The sequence below is a fragment of the Mollisia scopiformis genome (genome assembly GCF_001500285.1).
Source record: "Mollisia scopiformis unplaced genomic scaffold LY89scaffold_14, whole genome shotgun sequence".
NCBI classification, from domain to species: domain Eukaryota; kingdom Fungi; phylum Ascomycota; class Leotiomycetes; order Helotiales; family Mollisiaceae; genus Mollisia; species Mollisia scopiformis.
In genome coordinates, this window is record NW_017263594.1 from 235,552 (window position 1) to 250,516 (window position 14,965).

General features: G+C 46.2%; 7 protein-coding genes across 7 annotated transcripts; 4 read left to right on the plus strand and 3 right to left on the minus strand.

Annotated features, from left to right (window-relative positions):
• Positions 1-2,005: 2,005 nt before the first annotated feature.
• Positions 2,006-3,219, plus strand: LY89DRAFT_91678 (uncharacterized protein). Its single transcript, XM_018223515.1, has 2 exons — positions 2,006-2,321; positions 2,395-3,219. The coding sequence occupies exons 1-2, from the start codon at positions 2,130-2,132 to the stop codon at positions 2,938-2,940; spliced, it is 738 nt and encodes a 245-aa protein (XP_018070032.1). The 5' UTR covers positions 2,006-2,129; the 3' UTR covers positions 2,941-3,219.
• Positions 3,220-3,867: 648 nt separating this feature from the next.
• Positions 3,868-5,434, minus strand: LY89DRAFT_647562 (short-chain dehydrogenase/reductase-like protein sdr). Its single transcript, XM_018211961.1, has 7 exons — positions 5,158-5,434; positions 4,898-5,051; positions 4,726-4,812; positions 4,364-4,675; positions 4,237-4,299; positions 4,107-4,185; positions 3,868-4,053 (listed from the first exon to the last, which is right to left on the minus strand). Exons 1-7 carry the CDS (start codon positions 5,205-5,207, stop codon positions 4,028-4,030), a joined length of 771 nt encoding a protein of 256 aa, XP_018070033.1. The 5' UTR covers positions 5,208-5,434; the 3' UTR covers positions 3,868-4,027.
• A 48-nt stretch (positions 5,435-5,482) lies between these two features.
• LY89DRAFT_685632 (uncharacterized protein) lies at positions 5,483-6,677 on the minus strand. The gene is made up of 5 exons (XM_018215121.1): positions 6,595-6,677; positions 6,411-6,440; positions 6,220-6,260; positions 6,058-6,143; positions 5,483-5,993 (listed from the first exon to the last, which is right to left on the minus strand). Coding segments are annotated over exons 1-5 (417 nt in total). The 5' UTR covers positions 6,596-6,677; the 3' UTR covers positions 5,483-5,734.
• Positions 6,678-7,258: 581 nt separating this feature from the next.
• LY89DRAFT_697776 (Fe-S cluster assembly protein dre2) lies at positions 7,259-8,339 on the plus strand (the record flags this gene model as incomplete). Its single annotated transcript, XM_018216930.1, has 2 exons — positions 7,259-7,982; positions 8,032-8,339. 2 exons carry the CDS (start codon positions 7,259-7,261, stop codon positions 8,337-8,339), a joined length of 1,032 nt encoding a protein of 343 aa, XP_018070035.1.
• Positions 8,340-9,891: 1,552 nt separating this feature from the next.
• On the plus strand, positions 9,892-10,598 carry LY89DRAFT_92768 (uncharacterized protein). The gene has a single exon (XM_018223519.1). The coding sequence runs from the start codon at positions 10,039-10,041 to the stop codon at positions 10,411-10,413; it is 375 nt and encodes a 124-aa protein (XP_018070036.1). The 5' UTR covers positions 9,892-10,038; the 3' UTR covers positions 10,414-10,598.
• Positions 10,599-10,706: 108 nt separating this feature from the next.
• On the plus strand, positions 10,707-11,474 carry LY89DRAFT_782963 (uncharacterized protein; the record flags this gene model as incomplete). The annotated part of the gene is made up of 2 exons (XM_018222631.1): positions 10,707-11,011; positions 11,065-11,474. The coding sequence occupies exons 1-2, from the start codon at positions 10,783-10,785 to the stop codon at positions 11,472-11,474; spliced, it is 639 nt and encodes a 212-aa protein (XP_018070037.1). The 5' UTR covers positions 10,707-10,782.
• Positions 11,475-12,274: 800 nt separating this feature from the next.
• Positions 12,275-14,928, minus strand: LY89DRAFT_647570 (uncharacterized protein). Its single transcript, XM_018211962.1, has 2 exons — positions 14,779-14,928; positions 12,275-14,596 (listed from the first exon to the last, which is right to left on the minus strand). The coding sequence occupies exon 2, from the start codon at positions 14,514-14,516 to the stop codon at positions 12,522-12,524; it is 1,995 nt and encodes a 664-aa protein (XP_018070038.1). The 5' UTR covers positions 14,517-14,596; positions 14,779-14,928; the 3' UTR covers positions 12,275-12,521.
• Positions 14,929-14,965: the final 37 nt, after the last annotated feature.

The following is a 14,965-nucleotide window of genomic DNA, read 5'->3' on the forward strand; positions in this document are numbered from 1 at the left end:
CATCCACCAAACCCCATTTCTCCCCAAACGTGGTCGTAGATATCGTATGATATGGGCATCATGAAACCCGACAATTGGCCGAGAAAACGTCGTGTAATGGCACTTGTTCCTTTCTGGGCCAGACAACATGCAGAATACCGGATGTGGGCGGCCAATGGAAGAGGCACGTCTGTTTACATCAGACCATGTCGGACTTTGAGAATCGGTGGCATTCTGCTCCATGGGTTCGTGTATCTTGACTTTGAGGGTTGTGCTTGCTATGTAACTTTGATTGGAGCCCAAGAATGGGTATGAAGTGGCCCTTTGCAGGTCCTTGTGGGTAGCTACACTTGATAGCTTCTGTGGAGATAAGCCTTGACTTGACTTGATGTATCTACTTACATTATAGCTAACTAGCAGGAAGTCAACATCCTCTCCAGATCGATTGTTTTCAGTGCGAAAAGTAAGTTATATAGCGGGCCTTGATAGACTGTACAAGACCAACGACGCTAAACATTAAGAGAACACAAGTACTTCTTGTTTCAAGGTCAGATTGCAATCGAGGCACATGAACAACAATACTTTTGATGCAAACCGCGTTTTCGACAGAAATAAAACAACTTTTTGGCAAGTTTTCAACCAGCTTGAAAGTTGCCATGAGGTCCTTGTACATGAGAAGAAGGGAAAAGTCTCACTAGACTGCGCCTCGAGTAAGATGTGACAGTTTATCGCAAACAAGATGTTCACTCTTATCAAGCATTTAACCATTGAAATAGTAAAGTATTGGAAAATCGATGAGGCGAGGGAAGTTGTATATCCTGTCGCCCCATATCCCTACCAAAGATCATCCAAACCACGAGACAAATGACGCACTTGCATGCATCCATCAAACGAAGCATATATCGGTCTCATATATCAGACAGCTGCATTGAGGAATGAGACACGCTCATCAGAAATCCCAACAGCAGCAAAATAATTAACAGCAGATATGGTGGGTGTTGATCTGCAGCTTTTTCGTGGATCTGCAGGGTAATAATAAGGAAGAATGTTTAGAGGAATGAGGACAGTCGAACTGTGATGGTAGAAAGAAGGATCTACAGCTCTCCTTCTTCCAAAGTCTGATACAGAAAGCTATCCTCGGGGGACAATACATGATATACCTACTTGACCTGAAGAGAGAAAGGTGACCTGCGTTGGGAAGAGCCAAGCCCAAGCGAGGCCAACCAAGCTCGCACGAGCTCGTTATGAGACTACCCAACCGTTGCTTGCCTATAGAGCATTCGAAATGATATTATGTCGTTCACATTGGCTGATATTTAGACTCTGATGCACAAGAATGACACTGTGGATATCTGACTTGCGCGTTCCTTATCTGATTTCCCAAGATGGGTCGACCAGACACTCGCCAAGCTCGCCAAGTTGCTTCGGACTCCGTAGGGGAACGGCACTCAAGCGGCATATGATTGGAGATGACTGAGCTGTGCAGTCAATTGATGACATGCTGTCCCTGTGAGATGAGGCCAGAATGGTGAACAGAGAGAGTTTTGCAATACCGGTATCGCAATGGGACAGATGAAGTATTTGAGCTACTACTGCATCTGTTTTCGATATCGCTTCATCGTCTGTTCGCTCGGAGGGTTTTATTGTGACTTGTTGACCGCCTCGCAAACGTTGACGAAGGCTTGTGCTCTTGCGATTTTCCAGGCAAACAGCAGCGGGGAGCCATCCGAAAGGGCGGAGTGGGTCGCTTCTCGGTGGGTTTTTAGCACTGGAAGCTAGACAGGGGGAGGTGTTCAACAGAATCTCCAGATGCTGGTGTGGCCTGGTGTGGCCTGGCATGGTATGGCATCGCATAACTCTCTCCAGCTGATTAACGTCCGTACCATTCCATTCCATCCGCATCCTCCCAAGCTACCTACATAAAACGGAAAGGGTCTCATCCCATCACTTTTTCATAATCTCAATCCAAATAAATTGAACCCCTCTCCCACATTCTGCGTGTTTTCTTCTTTGTGATAACTTGCCGAAGCTCGTGGTCTCACAACACACCACTCACCCCGGATTCCCCGTCTCCTTATCTCACCTCCGTCCCCTTCAACCTCAACACAACACAACACAACACAACACAACATCAAATAGCAGCGCACAAAATGTCGAGAGTTACACCTCCCGTTACAAAACTCACCCACGCGGTACGCAGAATCAGTACCAGCTCCAAAGCAGCTCGTCCTTCGACACTTCTTGAGTCGTCCCGTTCATCCAGATATTTACCCCGCAACACCAAGGCCCTGAAAGAAGAATGCAAGAAACGCCAACTCAACTCGACCGGCAACAAGGCCGAAGTAAGTAAAATCATCCGAATCCATCTCAATCATCCTTCTCCAAGTCACATAAACTAATTCCATGGCGTTCCAGCTCGTTGACCGACTCGCGGCCCACGACATGCTGTCCACGCACCGAGATTACCACAGCATGAGTTCCGGTCACCGACCCACGACTCCATCGGTCCCAGTGTACCACACCATCCCCTTGATGCAAGGCTTCCAAACCTCTGCCCCAAAGCAAGCCATCAACGACATGTCGACCATTGACTTCTTCTTCTTCCCCGAGATCCCAGCCGATCCTCCTCTCAACCCGTTCGCGAAGCTCCGCGTTCCTCTCCTGCCAGATAACTACAACCCCGACCGCTCGCCCGGTACGCCGCATGCCATCGAGACTATCGATGAGGCATTACCCAGACCTGAGATCCACATCGTTGCAAGTCATCCCGAGGATGTCATGCCTGCTACTATCAGTGAGGTGGTTGGCAATGACGGATTGGACATCGATCTCGCATCGTTAACGAAGAACTTCTCGAGTACTGCTATTAAGGAGCTCAAGGAGAAGTCGTTAGTTGGTGAGTTGTGGAGTGGTATCGTTGACGATGTTCTCGGTCCCAAGAGTCGTAAGGTGGCTGTTTAAGCTCGTTGGCGATGTTATGATATGTGTTTGATTTGTTTTGGTGGAAAGCGTTGGAGTCTTCAAATACTAGTACCAGCTGGCTGAGAAGCAGGAAGGGAACGTTCGGTCTTATCTCGTGTTTTAAGTTCATTCATCTTTTGCTCTTACTTTTATGTTGTTATTCAGGTCGCGATATTCTCCCCGAAATTGTGGTTGAGACGCACCGATTGAGAGAGTGGAAAACAAGCTTCTGGTGTTTGAAGTTATTGGGTGTTTTGATGTAATCTCGTTATTCTCCCCAGATTGAGGTTGAGATTTGCAATTAACAGTAACTGCCACTCGTTGTCCCTTTCAAACTTATCATTCTACCTTGTCGTCGATAACAACATCGGACTTGTTTCGGGTATGAATATGTAATGCAATTATTATCACATGGTATCACAGCCTTCCACCTTCGCATCGTGAATTCTTCTTGCTCTTGTATATTGACATGAAGGCCCACTTTCATCAATTAAGCGAGACCCCTATTGTTGTAGACCAGACCCACTCTTGGCCGGCGTAGTGTACTCACCTTCATAATTATAGTAACAGTAGTTTCCTCAACCTTCTTGCAGACTCGCCACGCGATTTCATTTCATTCGGTAGCAGTCCCCTAGCCATTTGACCGTAGGAGGGTTCTTCCCGATGCGTCAACTTCGCTTGGTGCTGGTGCATTTTTACAATGTGTGCGTCAAGGCCTTCAACTAAATCTAGGTCTGCATAGAAATTTCGAGGCTGTAGAATTAGTGCTGCTGCATGCATGATAAACATCTATTGAAACCTAGACCCTTATATTTATTTAGAACCGAAGTTATGTTGTTGAGTGGTGAATGGCCGGTGTTGAGGATCATCGAGGCTAAAGCTCAACAGAACAGATAAGAAGCAAGAGCATGTGAATATCATTGGAAAGTACAGCAATCAGTGTATTCTCATTTCTATTTCTCTCAAGTTCTATTTATCAAGAACACTTGAGCTTTTGAGTCAAACTTTTATGAAGTCAGTACCACTGTGTTTAGTTGTCCATATCACTAAGATGAAAGTTGCACTTGACAGAAGCCGGCCTCAATTTCTAGTCATTGTGGCCTAAGCCGGAGTCTATATTGTTGATCAGCTTGTTGGATTCTGTCTGCAGATTCAGACATTCTTACCAACTTGGATTCTCTGTCCTGTCAACGATGAATTCTTTGCAACGTCGATATATGCTTGAGCACAATCATCGATATCCGTCTGTTACAGTTAGTTACTTGGTCTTGCAAGCTTCAAGGCTAATGAAATTACGTCTCTCTTCAACCAAGCCTTCTCCTCCATCTCCGCTATAGACTCCTCGCCATACCTAGCGCCCTACTCCTCATCAGTATTTCACTCTCTCCTGTCTCGTCTCTCAATCACAAAGACAACAACTCACCCACTCAGTCTTCAACAACCCTGGCAACACAGCATTAACCCTAACCTTCGGCCCTTGGGTACTAGCAAGACACCTCATCAAGTGCAACTGCGCTGCCTTGGTAACCGCATACGGCAAACTACTCCCTCCCGGAATCCTCCCTGCAATCGAGCAAGAAATAATGAGCATGCCTCCTTCGGGGTTGGATTTGAAGGTTGGCAATGCTTCACGAAGGAGGAAAGAGTTGGCTTTCACGTTGACGGCGTAGCAAGTGTCCCAGTCTTCTGTTGTTGGGGCCGAGAGGTCGGAGAAGGTTGAGAAGCGAGTGTAGCCCTGGATATGAGTTAGAGCAATCGAAATTGGACAGAAAGGGGAAGATATACGGCATTAGAGATAATGATATCTAGGCCGCCGAGTTGGGAAATGGCTTCTTTGACTGTTCTGTTGCAATCTTCTTCTTTACCCATATCCTGCCACATAAGTTAGCCAATTACTTTCCCCACAACCCAGTAGCCAAAGATCCCTATCCAGACATCAAAAAGCAAATAAACTCACACCCTGAATCAAAACAACCTTAACCCCCTCACATCCCTTCAACTTCTCAATCCGCTCCTTAACACCATTCGCCCGCTCCCCACTCGCATTATAATTAACAGCAACATTACACCCCTCCAGCGCAAACTTGACACAGATCAACTCCCCCAGACCCCTAGATCGTTATCGTCAGCTCCACGCTCCAAAACCAGGCGTCCAATGAAACGGTCCCAGCTCGACGACCCCGCATTTTTGGCTGACTCGTGAAAGTTAAAACGTACCTGGATCCACCAGTGACGAGGACGTTGCGTCCTTTGAGCGAATACGGCATTGTCGCAAGCAAGTAAGTTTACGAACGAGAGAATTGCTTTTGCGTTTCGGGGAGGAATGAGTTCTTTTTGTGGTTTTTATTTTCTGGATTGCTAAAATGGGAGGGTAAAGGATCGGTAGTGAGGTAAGGTGGGGGTGAGGAACCACAATGTCGGGATTACTACCTCGGCGATGAATCGGATTGGGGATGTCACCCGACTTCTGGTTTACGGCATGGCTGGGAATGGGTGTTTCCCGGGTATCGGGAAAGTTGATATCATTGCCAGCAGTCGAAGCTTTGTATTTAATGTTTGTCGGATTTGAGAAATCAATCATCACTGGAAAGCATGTTTACTGGGCAAAACCTCTATGCCTTTCATGAGCTAAAGTACAGCTGGTCTTTATGGAAAAAGAAGCCAGTCAATTCATCGATGCCACGATGTTGATCCGAAGTTATAAGCCTGCTATCCGCCTGCAGAGAACATTTATGTCTGCCTGATATCCCACGATGATATAGCAGCGACTACTTCTTGACCAGTATTACCAAACCTAAACACTCTTGGCCTTGTCATCCTCATCGATGCTACCATCGGAGCTCTCGGTATTGACACGACGAGTAATAGGAAGCTCATCGTCATCCTCGACCGGAGCACCGTGAAGCTCCTCCTCGAAGACTGGCTCTTGCTCGACATGCTCAAACTTGGTCTTGAAGTCCTTCAGGCCAGCCGTATAGGAGCTGCTGTTGGAGCGGCGACGGGCATTGGCAAGATTAAAGCCTTCATCTTGGACTTCCTCACCATCGAGACCCCTATGTGTAGTGTGAGCCTTGTCCTTGGAACACTTTGCCTCTATCATGAGATTGTGGTACTAACCATCCTCCCTTTCCAGCGCCGTTCTTCTTAATCTTCTTGGGATCAGAATCGACATGGCCTGACTTGGCGAAGTAGCGAGGGAGATGCTGTTGAGAAATTGAGTTAGTGAGTTGACTTGGATAATGTCAAAAGGAAATACGGATATGAACTGGGGTTGCTTACTTCGGTAGCAGCGGCAGTACCATCAGCCAATCCGGCGTGGTCTAAAAACAAAAGGGATCAGCTTCACATGTCCAGCCACAGAGTGATAATGAAGAGATAAGAGCATCCATGTTGGATGGAGTGAGAGCTGTCGAGCAGAGATAATGTAGTCGAGGACAGCCAGAGTTTCAGAGGGAGGGGGGTCTCCATACCACGGTCATTGAATTTGGTGGTCTTTCCCACTGTTACTGATGTTAGCAGACATCCAATGAAGATGGCGATTGAGTTGTTGAGGCCATGAAGCAGACCTGTCAACAAGTGCAATTGGGAACAAAGGGATGGAAGCTGACACGGCAGGACGCGGGGTAAACACAAACAGAAAGCTGGCTCACTTACTGATTGCTGTTGAGAGGTTGATTGAGGAGCTTGGAGATTGAGATGGAATTTGTTGTGAATGTATTGATCTTTGAGATTGGATGAAGGAGAGAAGTTGTCGAAGGTGGAAGAAGAGGAGGTTCTTAAAGAAGTATGCACGCGAGTCCCATAGTTTATCGCGTGACCGATGACTGGCTGTCGTCAGGGCAGGTACCTGTCCAAGCTCCCCCAATCACTCCACTTGTCTTGCCACCCACGAATCACTTCAATGCATTACTTAAAGGATAAAGATCCGTTGCTACGATTCCCATTGCTCGATTTCCCTCAACAATGGACAATGAGGGTTGTTCCCGAATTCCTTTCATCTCAAAGCTCACGAGAGCTAATTGAAGACAGAATCCGGGGAAAGCGGCGCCGTAAGACCCACTTCTTCTAGCCCCTCAATTAGCGCATTCTCTGGCTGGGTCACGTTGAGTGCCGTCATTTTGCCGGGATGCGATCGATTTCTGGAAGTCCTCGGCCGATGCCGCTAGGTTGCAATTCTTTGAAATCAACTTCTCCGCGAAGGAACTCTGAACTTCTGCATAGTCGACGCACCGCAGACTCTTTAAGAACCTAGGATCATCTTCTGAGGAGATTCATCGACCGCATTCTCACACCAGAGCACAAGCGCAGTCCAGCCAAGATGGCACCCGCAATCATGATCGACAATGAAGCCGATTTCAATCCGGTTGTCTCTACCACAAAGCCCTCCTCCTCCTCTAGCCTGCGAACTCTGCTCCTCGCCCCCCCTTCTATCTCCAGTCATGAGGAGAATCTTCGCAATATCCTCGCATCCCATGACCGCTCTGTTACCGACTTGCAAATGCTCGATCGCTTGTCTGCGGGGCTAGTCACTCTCCCTGACTCGGCCTACGATTTGGTCCTCATCCTCACCGACGCAGATGGCACGAGAACCGAATCTACGCAATTGCTTAGTCGAAATGTATTTGATCGCGTTGTGAAGGCATTGAAGGGCTGGGGAAAGCTGCAAACACAAGATGGGACTCTGGGACAGGATCGTCACAACGGGGCAGAGATTCACGAGCTAATCTTAGCTGGACTGGTTGCCGATGGTACTTCCTGGGTTAAGCCGGACTATGGCGTGCACGGATTTGTTTCTCTACGAAGCAAGGGTAAGGGTGCTGTCTCTGATGCTGGTCCTCCCGTGGCAACTACAACCGTTCAGGTCAATGGCAAGAGAAAGAGTGTAGACATGACTGGAACCAAGCCAGCTGGAGTTGGATTCGTCGATTTCGGCGACGACTTTGGAGAACCTATCATTACTGGGGAGGATGACGATGATGATGAGTTGATCGACGAGGATACTCTACTCACTGAGGAGGATCTCAAGAGACCTGCCAACGTCCGTAAGTCAACACTATCCCTTGTCGTTTACCATACGCTAACTGCAGAAAGCACCTGAGTGTGTCCCACGAGTAGGCAAGCGTCGCCGAGCATGCAAGGACTGCACCTGCGGTCTCGCCCAGAAGCTTGAGGCCGAAGATGCAGCCAAGAGAGAGGCCGCAGACGCTCAACTCAAGACGCTCAAGCTTGACTCCGATGATCTGGCTGAAGTTGACTTCACGGTCAAAGGCAAAGTTGGTTCGTGTGGTAACTGCAGCTTGGGTGATGCTTTCCGTTGCGACGGTTGTCCTTACATCGGCATGCCAGCTTTCAAGCCTGGTGAGGAAGTTAGACTTTTGAGCAATGACGTTCAACTGTAAACTTCTTTCTCGTTTCGTTTCGTTGCTCGTTTGGGGGCGTTTTCTTAGATGGTAAGGCCGGAGTGCCTTTTGCATAGATCGGCTCGTATGATAGGAATCTGCCGCGGCGTTGCTTTTATGATGGTGAAGGATGGAGAAGAAAGTCATGGCCTTCGAGCATCTTTGCATTCAGTACATAGCAGAGACCAGTATGACTGCACATAGCGACTATCCTTTGCAAATTCGTATGTGACCTTCACTAAATGAGTACACAGTCTGAACTGGAATAGTTCAGTCGACAAGGTTCGATGGCTGAAATAGATGTCAATGGAGATGATTGATGAACAAGACAGAAATGTACAAGGCAGCACAAATAGCGCGGACAGCGCGAACAGCGCAAATCGCACTATAAGCGTAAACTGCCCAAACACCACACTCTTCAATTCTCAATCACAAGCTTTGGTACTGACAAGAATTACCTTCAGTTCTCACATATAAAAGATCGCTATTCCATTCATGCTACAAAAGTATGCTTCGCTCTGAGCTAGTTCAGGACGGTGATTGTATCTTATGCTAGAATATCCACAGTACCTTGTCTTCATCCAAACAAGTTCTGCGAGTTGAACTTTAGTCAAGTACCGAATTCTGCGGTATCTTCTTCTTCGGCGACTTCAATTCGGTCTCAGGGTTAAGATAGGGACTAAGTGAGATGGGAGCTTGGCCAACATTAGTGAATCAGCCAATCAAGGATCAAGCAAAGCCAAACTATGGATGAATTGAAAGTGTGGGAAAGATGAAAGTAAGAAAGTGATACTTCATAAACTAGTTGAAAGCAAAGCTGAAAGTTAAGGATAGCTAGTAAGTGATATTTATTATGTGAATCTGACTGGAATCAACATAGAACATAAGTGAATTGCTGTCCCACTTGAGTTTTTTGAGATTCCAACATTGTATTAAATATTCCAGTGTATAATTTCAAAACGAATAGAACACCAGATTACAAACATTTCAATCAAGAAAATGAAATATCTGGGACGCTGTCATATCTGCAAAGTACGAATCAATTCCAGACATCAAACAACTTCCGAGATCAGTGCAGGACCGAATTTCAGATATTTAAAATTCGATAATTACCCAAGTTGGGAGCGATATTCCGAGACTTTGAATATCCTTAAATGTCTGGATTATTATCAGATCCTGAGAATATACATTGCAGCCAAACAACCAAGGGCACATAAGTGGCACGAATGTCAACAATGCAAAGTTACCTACGCCTCTACTTCCAGCTTTTGTGGTGCAAGCCAAAAGCAGGAAATCTGAACCGAAAATCTGACAAAAAATCAAGCTTTGCTGGTCTCGATTACTAAGACTGGACCAATGTTTGTTCTGCTCTCAGGTTGGCTAAAAGGTCCTCGAAATCAATAGGATAGGAGGGATTTCCTATTGCATTCGAGCAGGAGCGACTATTTCTTAGCTGCAGATTAACCATAAATCTTGTCGGGGCTTGGCACCACTCAAAGACCCTGTCAGGCGCCACACATCCCACGATCTGTCTTCGACTCTTCTGCAAAAGTTTGCCGCAAGCGCAAGATACTGAATCCTCGAAGTCGAGGTACAGAAGCTGAGCCTCGAAGAAGATACTGTTTGTGGTATATCCAACTTGTATCACAGCGAAGAATTTACATCGAAGAGAGAGAACAATTTGACATACCTATTTTCGATGATGTTTAAAACATACGTCTTTTCCTTAGCTGCTTCTGAGATGTCTCATTCACAGCCGCGAAGAGCATCCATATCGAGGCGGCCAGCCCTGATGTATGTGGCTGATATTCCCGTTCAACAACAAGGTACCTTGGAATTCAACAAACATCAAGTACTGTACTGCGGTTCAAATCATACCCTTTCCTCAAATCATGCCTTCGTTTTCCGGTCAAACATCAAGTCTGCAGTATCTCGCAATGGATTTGAGACAGCTCAATGGACAAAACTTGACAGTCATTCGATTATTCGAAGATCAATGACACAGTTCCCAGCTTGTTCCAAGGCTGGCTGCATGTCGAGCAATCCTGTTTCAAGATCGGGATCTCAAAGCTGAATGGCATGGAGTTCACATCAAACCTAGTTCTGCCAAATGCACAGACGGGTCGTTCAGTACCTTTATCAGCACTAGAGCCTTAGCAGAGATATGGGCTGTCTTTAATATTGCAAGCTGAGCTTTGATTGGCAAACATAGCAAGCCTCCACCCCCACTAAGAGGATCTTTCCCGGAATATCTGCAGAGTCTTTTCCCATCAACGTGGATAGGCTACTGATTATGAAGAGGACTAAAGGAGATGTGCTGGCATTCCTTCCTGATATCATCCGTCAATCCCCACAAACTTCCCAAGCGTCATTAAATATTCTATGCTTTCTGTTTTAGAATTACTTTGACGTGTTCAAAATAACTCTTTTCTCGAATACAGAGATGTCTTCCCTTGTGAAGCAACTTCTCAAACTGCTGTCTGCAATCTGGCTGTTCTCCAATACCGTTGCTGGAGTAGGGAGGTTCACAAATCCCCCAGGTCCAGACGGTGCGTTGACATTGCACATCGGACAACAGTACACGATAGAATGGGAATATGCTGAGAACACCTATCCCGAATTATCCCTCGGACTTATAGCGGAAGCAAACGGCAACGTATTTTGGCTTCTCTGTGAGCAGGGTCTCCTCCAAGTCAGTCATGAGCACCCTGCTGATCTGTTCTAGCAAATGAGATGAACTATACGTCTCAGAATTATGTATGGAATCCGATCACACTTGGCAATCGCATCACTCTTGCCCAAGGCCATACTTTCAACTTCCTCCTTGTGAACGGCACAAAGTTTGGCGAGCAAGTCCTCAGCCCAGAATTCGCTATCACCAATACAAACACCTCCTCCACATCGGGCGCAGCTACAGCTACTCCAACAACACTGAGCACACCAACCAGCTCCTCCTCGCCATCTTCTTCGTCGTCAGGTCTTTCAACAGGAGCAAAAGCTGGCATTGGAGTTGGTGTAGCAGTTGCAGTCATTCTCGCCCTCACTGCACTCTTCTTCGCTTTGCGATATCGCAGACGCGCGAAGCAGAATGAGCGCATGAACAAACGGAGAACAAGTATGTGGATAGTAGTGTGACAAATTTGTGCTTTTATTCACCATAAGACTAAAAAGCTTAGCTATTTTCCATCCTGTGCTCATTCTCTGCTGATTTAATTCACTCACCTAGCCTTACCACTCTCCGAACCGTTCTCCGCCGCTAGTGAATCTATAAATTCACCTCTTTCGGTCCTTTGCTCTCCGTTTTCCACTCTCCGCCCTCCATTCACCTCCCTCGGCCCCCGTCCTCCGTCCTCCGTATTCCGCCCTCCGTCCTCCGTCCCTTCTATATAAACTCCCCTCCGGCCTCTCTATAATCCGCACAAAGACGTTCCTTAAACGAGACGAATATAGGAACAAATGGCGGTGATATTTGGAGTGTTATCCTGGCCGCGGCCTTAGTTGTGTAGAGCTAGTGTAGTTTGTTATGCTAGGCTTTTTCCGTAGCGTTATTTGCTATAAAAGATTATGGGGTATTATTGTTGTTAATTAATTTATTATTAATAATAATTAGGTTATTATTGTTAAGTTTTAGTATTATTTTTTTTAGAAAATAGTATTATAACTTATTCCAATCGTTTTGCTTTATTTAAATCGAAAATTTATTATAGAAGCTTTCATAGTCCGTATCATCTTATTTAGTCGAGTATAGTTGCTTTCCTTCTTTTATAGCATTAGATAGAACTATATATCAGTATAATTAATGGTCGCTATCAATGGATAGGAGGATATTAGACCCATGACTCCAGGCATGCAGCTACAACCTGAGTTGAGCAATATTAAAAGACAAAATAGAGTGCATGAGCTAGACCAGGAGGCCGCGAAGCAAGTCCATGAAGCGCCTTGAGTGAGAATTGGGATTGGTACATAAACTAATCTTAAGTATCTTAATATAGTATGAGCATACCTCTGAGGTGTATATCTCTGGTCGGGTGCTTTGTTGAATGGGAGGGTTTTCCGTTTCGACTGTGTGTACATATTCTATTTGCACACCTCTGTGACTTGACCACACCCCTGTACCATTTTATCTTACAATCCTCCGGTGTCCTGAGCTGCGACAAACTTTATTCTTACAACATGATACATTTAGTCCTCCGTGGCGTTCTGGTCCTCGTCCTCGGAAGTATTTAAATGCACACTAGCTTCTTCGCCCGGTGCATCACTCGCCTCTTTCATGCTCTTCGCTATCTCTCTGTCCTTCTCTTTTCTCTCTCTCAACCTCTCCTTTCTTGCCTCAGCCATAGCTTCAGGGAAGAACTCCCGATGTTTTTCAAGGAGTAGAGGCGACCAATCAGCCTTCTTCAGATCCTCCTTGATCTGATTTCTCTCCTTGAACAATTCATCTGCTTCCCTCCTCTTCAATCTCTTTTGCTCTTTAATGTCATTTTTGAGCCGTTTTCTCTCCTCTTTCGTCATATGTTCTTCCCTTGCTCGCTCCTCCGGCTCAAGTGACCTAGCTAAGCGGACTGGCTCGCGAAGTCCTTCTAACAATTTCCGTTCTTCCCTCTTCTCCTCTCTAATAAGAGCCCACAAATCTTTATCTTCTTCTTCCTCTCTCTGTTCCGGCGACAGAGTCTTTATCCATTCGTCTCGGGAAAATGTGTCTGTATACCGCGGATTGTATGCAGCGAACCATCTATCTATGCCTTCAACCGGCCGGTACTGTAGTTTCCACATTCCTCTCTTGCGATACCTCTTCATTGCAGCAGCAGCAGTCCTGCGTTGATCGCCTTCGACGGTTATTTCTTTGACACGGAAAGCACCGTCCTTGACGGCTACAATGATAGCATGTCCGTCTTCAATATAGAATACTGGGGCCATTTCGCCGTTTGTGACAGTGTCAATCATGTGGTAGACGTTTTGCCCTGAGGACGCCTCGTTTTCTCGTGCGAGTTGTCTTTCTCTAAACTGTTGCCAGGAAGCGAATGCTTCATCTTCGGTCTGGTCGGATTTATACTCTCCGGAGGCCCGCCAGGTATCAAATGATTCTTCGTCGGTCTGATGGGCATTCAAAGTAGCGGCAGATTGCGACGAGCCATCATCGCTGAGTTGGCTATGGAATGAAGCAGTGTTGTCTGGATCAGACTTCTCTACGCTGTTCATGAACCAACGACCAGTCCTCCACTTCCGAACCATCTGATTAATAGCAGTTGGTCGCTCTACCATCTCGAAGTCATGGAAGACGAAACGCTTGGTGATATTTTCGCCAACATAGAGGATACTCCATAGTGGCCCAAGTGCACGATGACGCCGGTCAATTCTTGTGAGGGAATCATTTCTATGCCAGTTGATATGTCTATCCTCTTTGGTGATCTTTGGGGCGTGTACGAGTTGATCGGGAGGAAGACGACTCTCATATGTGCCCTTGCCTTTATTGATCAGAGGTGGTATGAAAACTCGATCTCGCATCCCGTCTATTAAAAGCTGTGCTGCTCGAGGAGTCATGTGGTCTAGGAGCTCGGGGTAGGTGATACTGGCGGCCCGCGGGATGTGGACTTTTCTTTGAGCGAGAATGATGCCGTAATCAAACTTCTGTGTATCGAGAGTCTGAAGAGTGACGCCTGTTGTTTTGGCGTTCGTCATAATTAACCTCTGCAGAGGTGCAGAACCTCGATGATTGGGCAGCATCGACGGGTGGACATTGAGGCCTCCATACTTGACAGCTCTTATAAGTCGAGCTGGGATGAATAACCCAAATGATACGGCAATGATGAGGCTTATCGATTCACCATCTGGAGTGGGCAGGTCCCATCCTGCGAACGTATCTCGTTGGTGGATTGTGAGTCCCAAATTCTTCGCAGCTTCGTAGATTGGGACTTGTTGCAAAACTTTCATTCCTCTCCCTGTCAGTTTAGGGGGTCGACATAGGACATCGATAGACTCGATAAAATCGGGGTTTTTCTGTGATTCGGCGTGCAATGATTGCAGGCAGGCAATGCTGAAACTATCCGAGCCACAGAATAGAATTCTTAATGGTTTTGAGATTTTTTTGGTGGCGTAAAATCTGCCTTGGTGGAGCAAAGACGAAGGAAATCTTGAAGGCCTCCATGCATTTCTGATGAAGAGAAGAGGCATCATCATCAATAGATTCCCTGAACCTTATAGAAGTGAATCTTTGTTACTCTTGTCAGGCCATCACATTGCGGTGGGTTCTGAGCATCCTGGCAGCTTGTTAGCATATGATGCTAAGCTTTTGAAGTACGCTGTATATAATGAATATAGAAGAGACGAGGTAAACTAAACAATGTAGGAAGTCAAACCCGTACGAAACAACATCTATCTAGGCATATAGCGCTTTTCATACACTCAAGGCTCAGGGGCACGTATGATTATCGCAACTTACAGAGGCTCTCTTTTCTTCAAATGAGTAAAAACACAAGATAGGAGGCTATGATTAATCGATTCAGTCAACAAATGTCGATTAAATATCTTTGGAAGACTTTTACTGCCGTTTAATGCTGTGAGATGAAGATTTGATGCTGTTACACGTGATATCAACGAGCCGAAACATTTTTGGTCTTTTCGTTCAG

Excerpts from the sequence above, each read along its gene's own strand:
- LY89DRAFT_647562 (XM_018211961.1), bottom strand. The coding sequence starts at position 5,207 with ATGCCGTATTCGCTCAAAGGACGCAACGTCCTCGTCACTGGTGGATCC. Across the intron at positions 5,052-5,157 it reads CTCGTCACTGGTGGATCCAG|GGGTCTGGGGGAGTTGATCT; the intron begins GTACGTTTTAAC and ends ATAACGATCTAG. Across the intron at positions 4,186-4,236 it reads AGGCTTGGTTGAAGAGAGAC|ACGGATATCGATGATTGTGC; the intron begins GTAATTTCATTA and ends TAACTGTAACAG.
- LY89DRAFT_92768 (XM_018223519.1), top strand. The coding sequence starts at position 10,039 with ATGATGTTTAAAACATACGTCTTTTCCTTAGCTGCTTCTGAGATGTCT.
- LY89DRAFT_91678 (XM_018223515.1), top strand. The coding sequence starts at position 2,130 with ATGTCGAGAGTTACACCTCCCGTTACAAAACTCACCCACGCGGTACGC. Across the intron at positions 2,322-2,394 it reads CGACCGGCAACAAGGCCGAA|CTCGTTGACCGACTCGCGGC; the intron begins GTAAGTAAAATC and ends ATGGCGTTCCAG.
- LY89DRAFT_685632 (XM_018215121.1), bottom strand. Across the intron at positions 6,144-6,219 it reads GTACTGCCGCTGCTACCGAA|CATCTCCCTCGCTACTTCGC; the intron begins GTAAGCAACCCC and ends ATTTCTCAACAG. Across the intron at positions 5,994-6,057 it reads GGCGCTGGAAAGGGAGGATG|GGGTCTCGATGGTGAGGAAG; the intron begins GTTAGTACCACA and ends CACTACACATAG.
- LY89DRAFT_647570 (XM_018211962.1), bottom strand. The coding sequence starts at position 14,516 with ATGATGATGCCTCTTCTCTTCATCAGAAATGCATGGAGGCCTTCAAGA.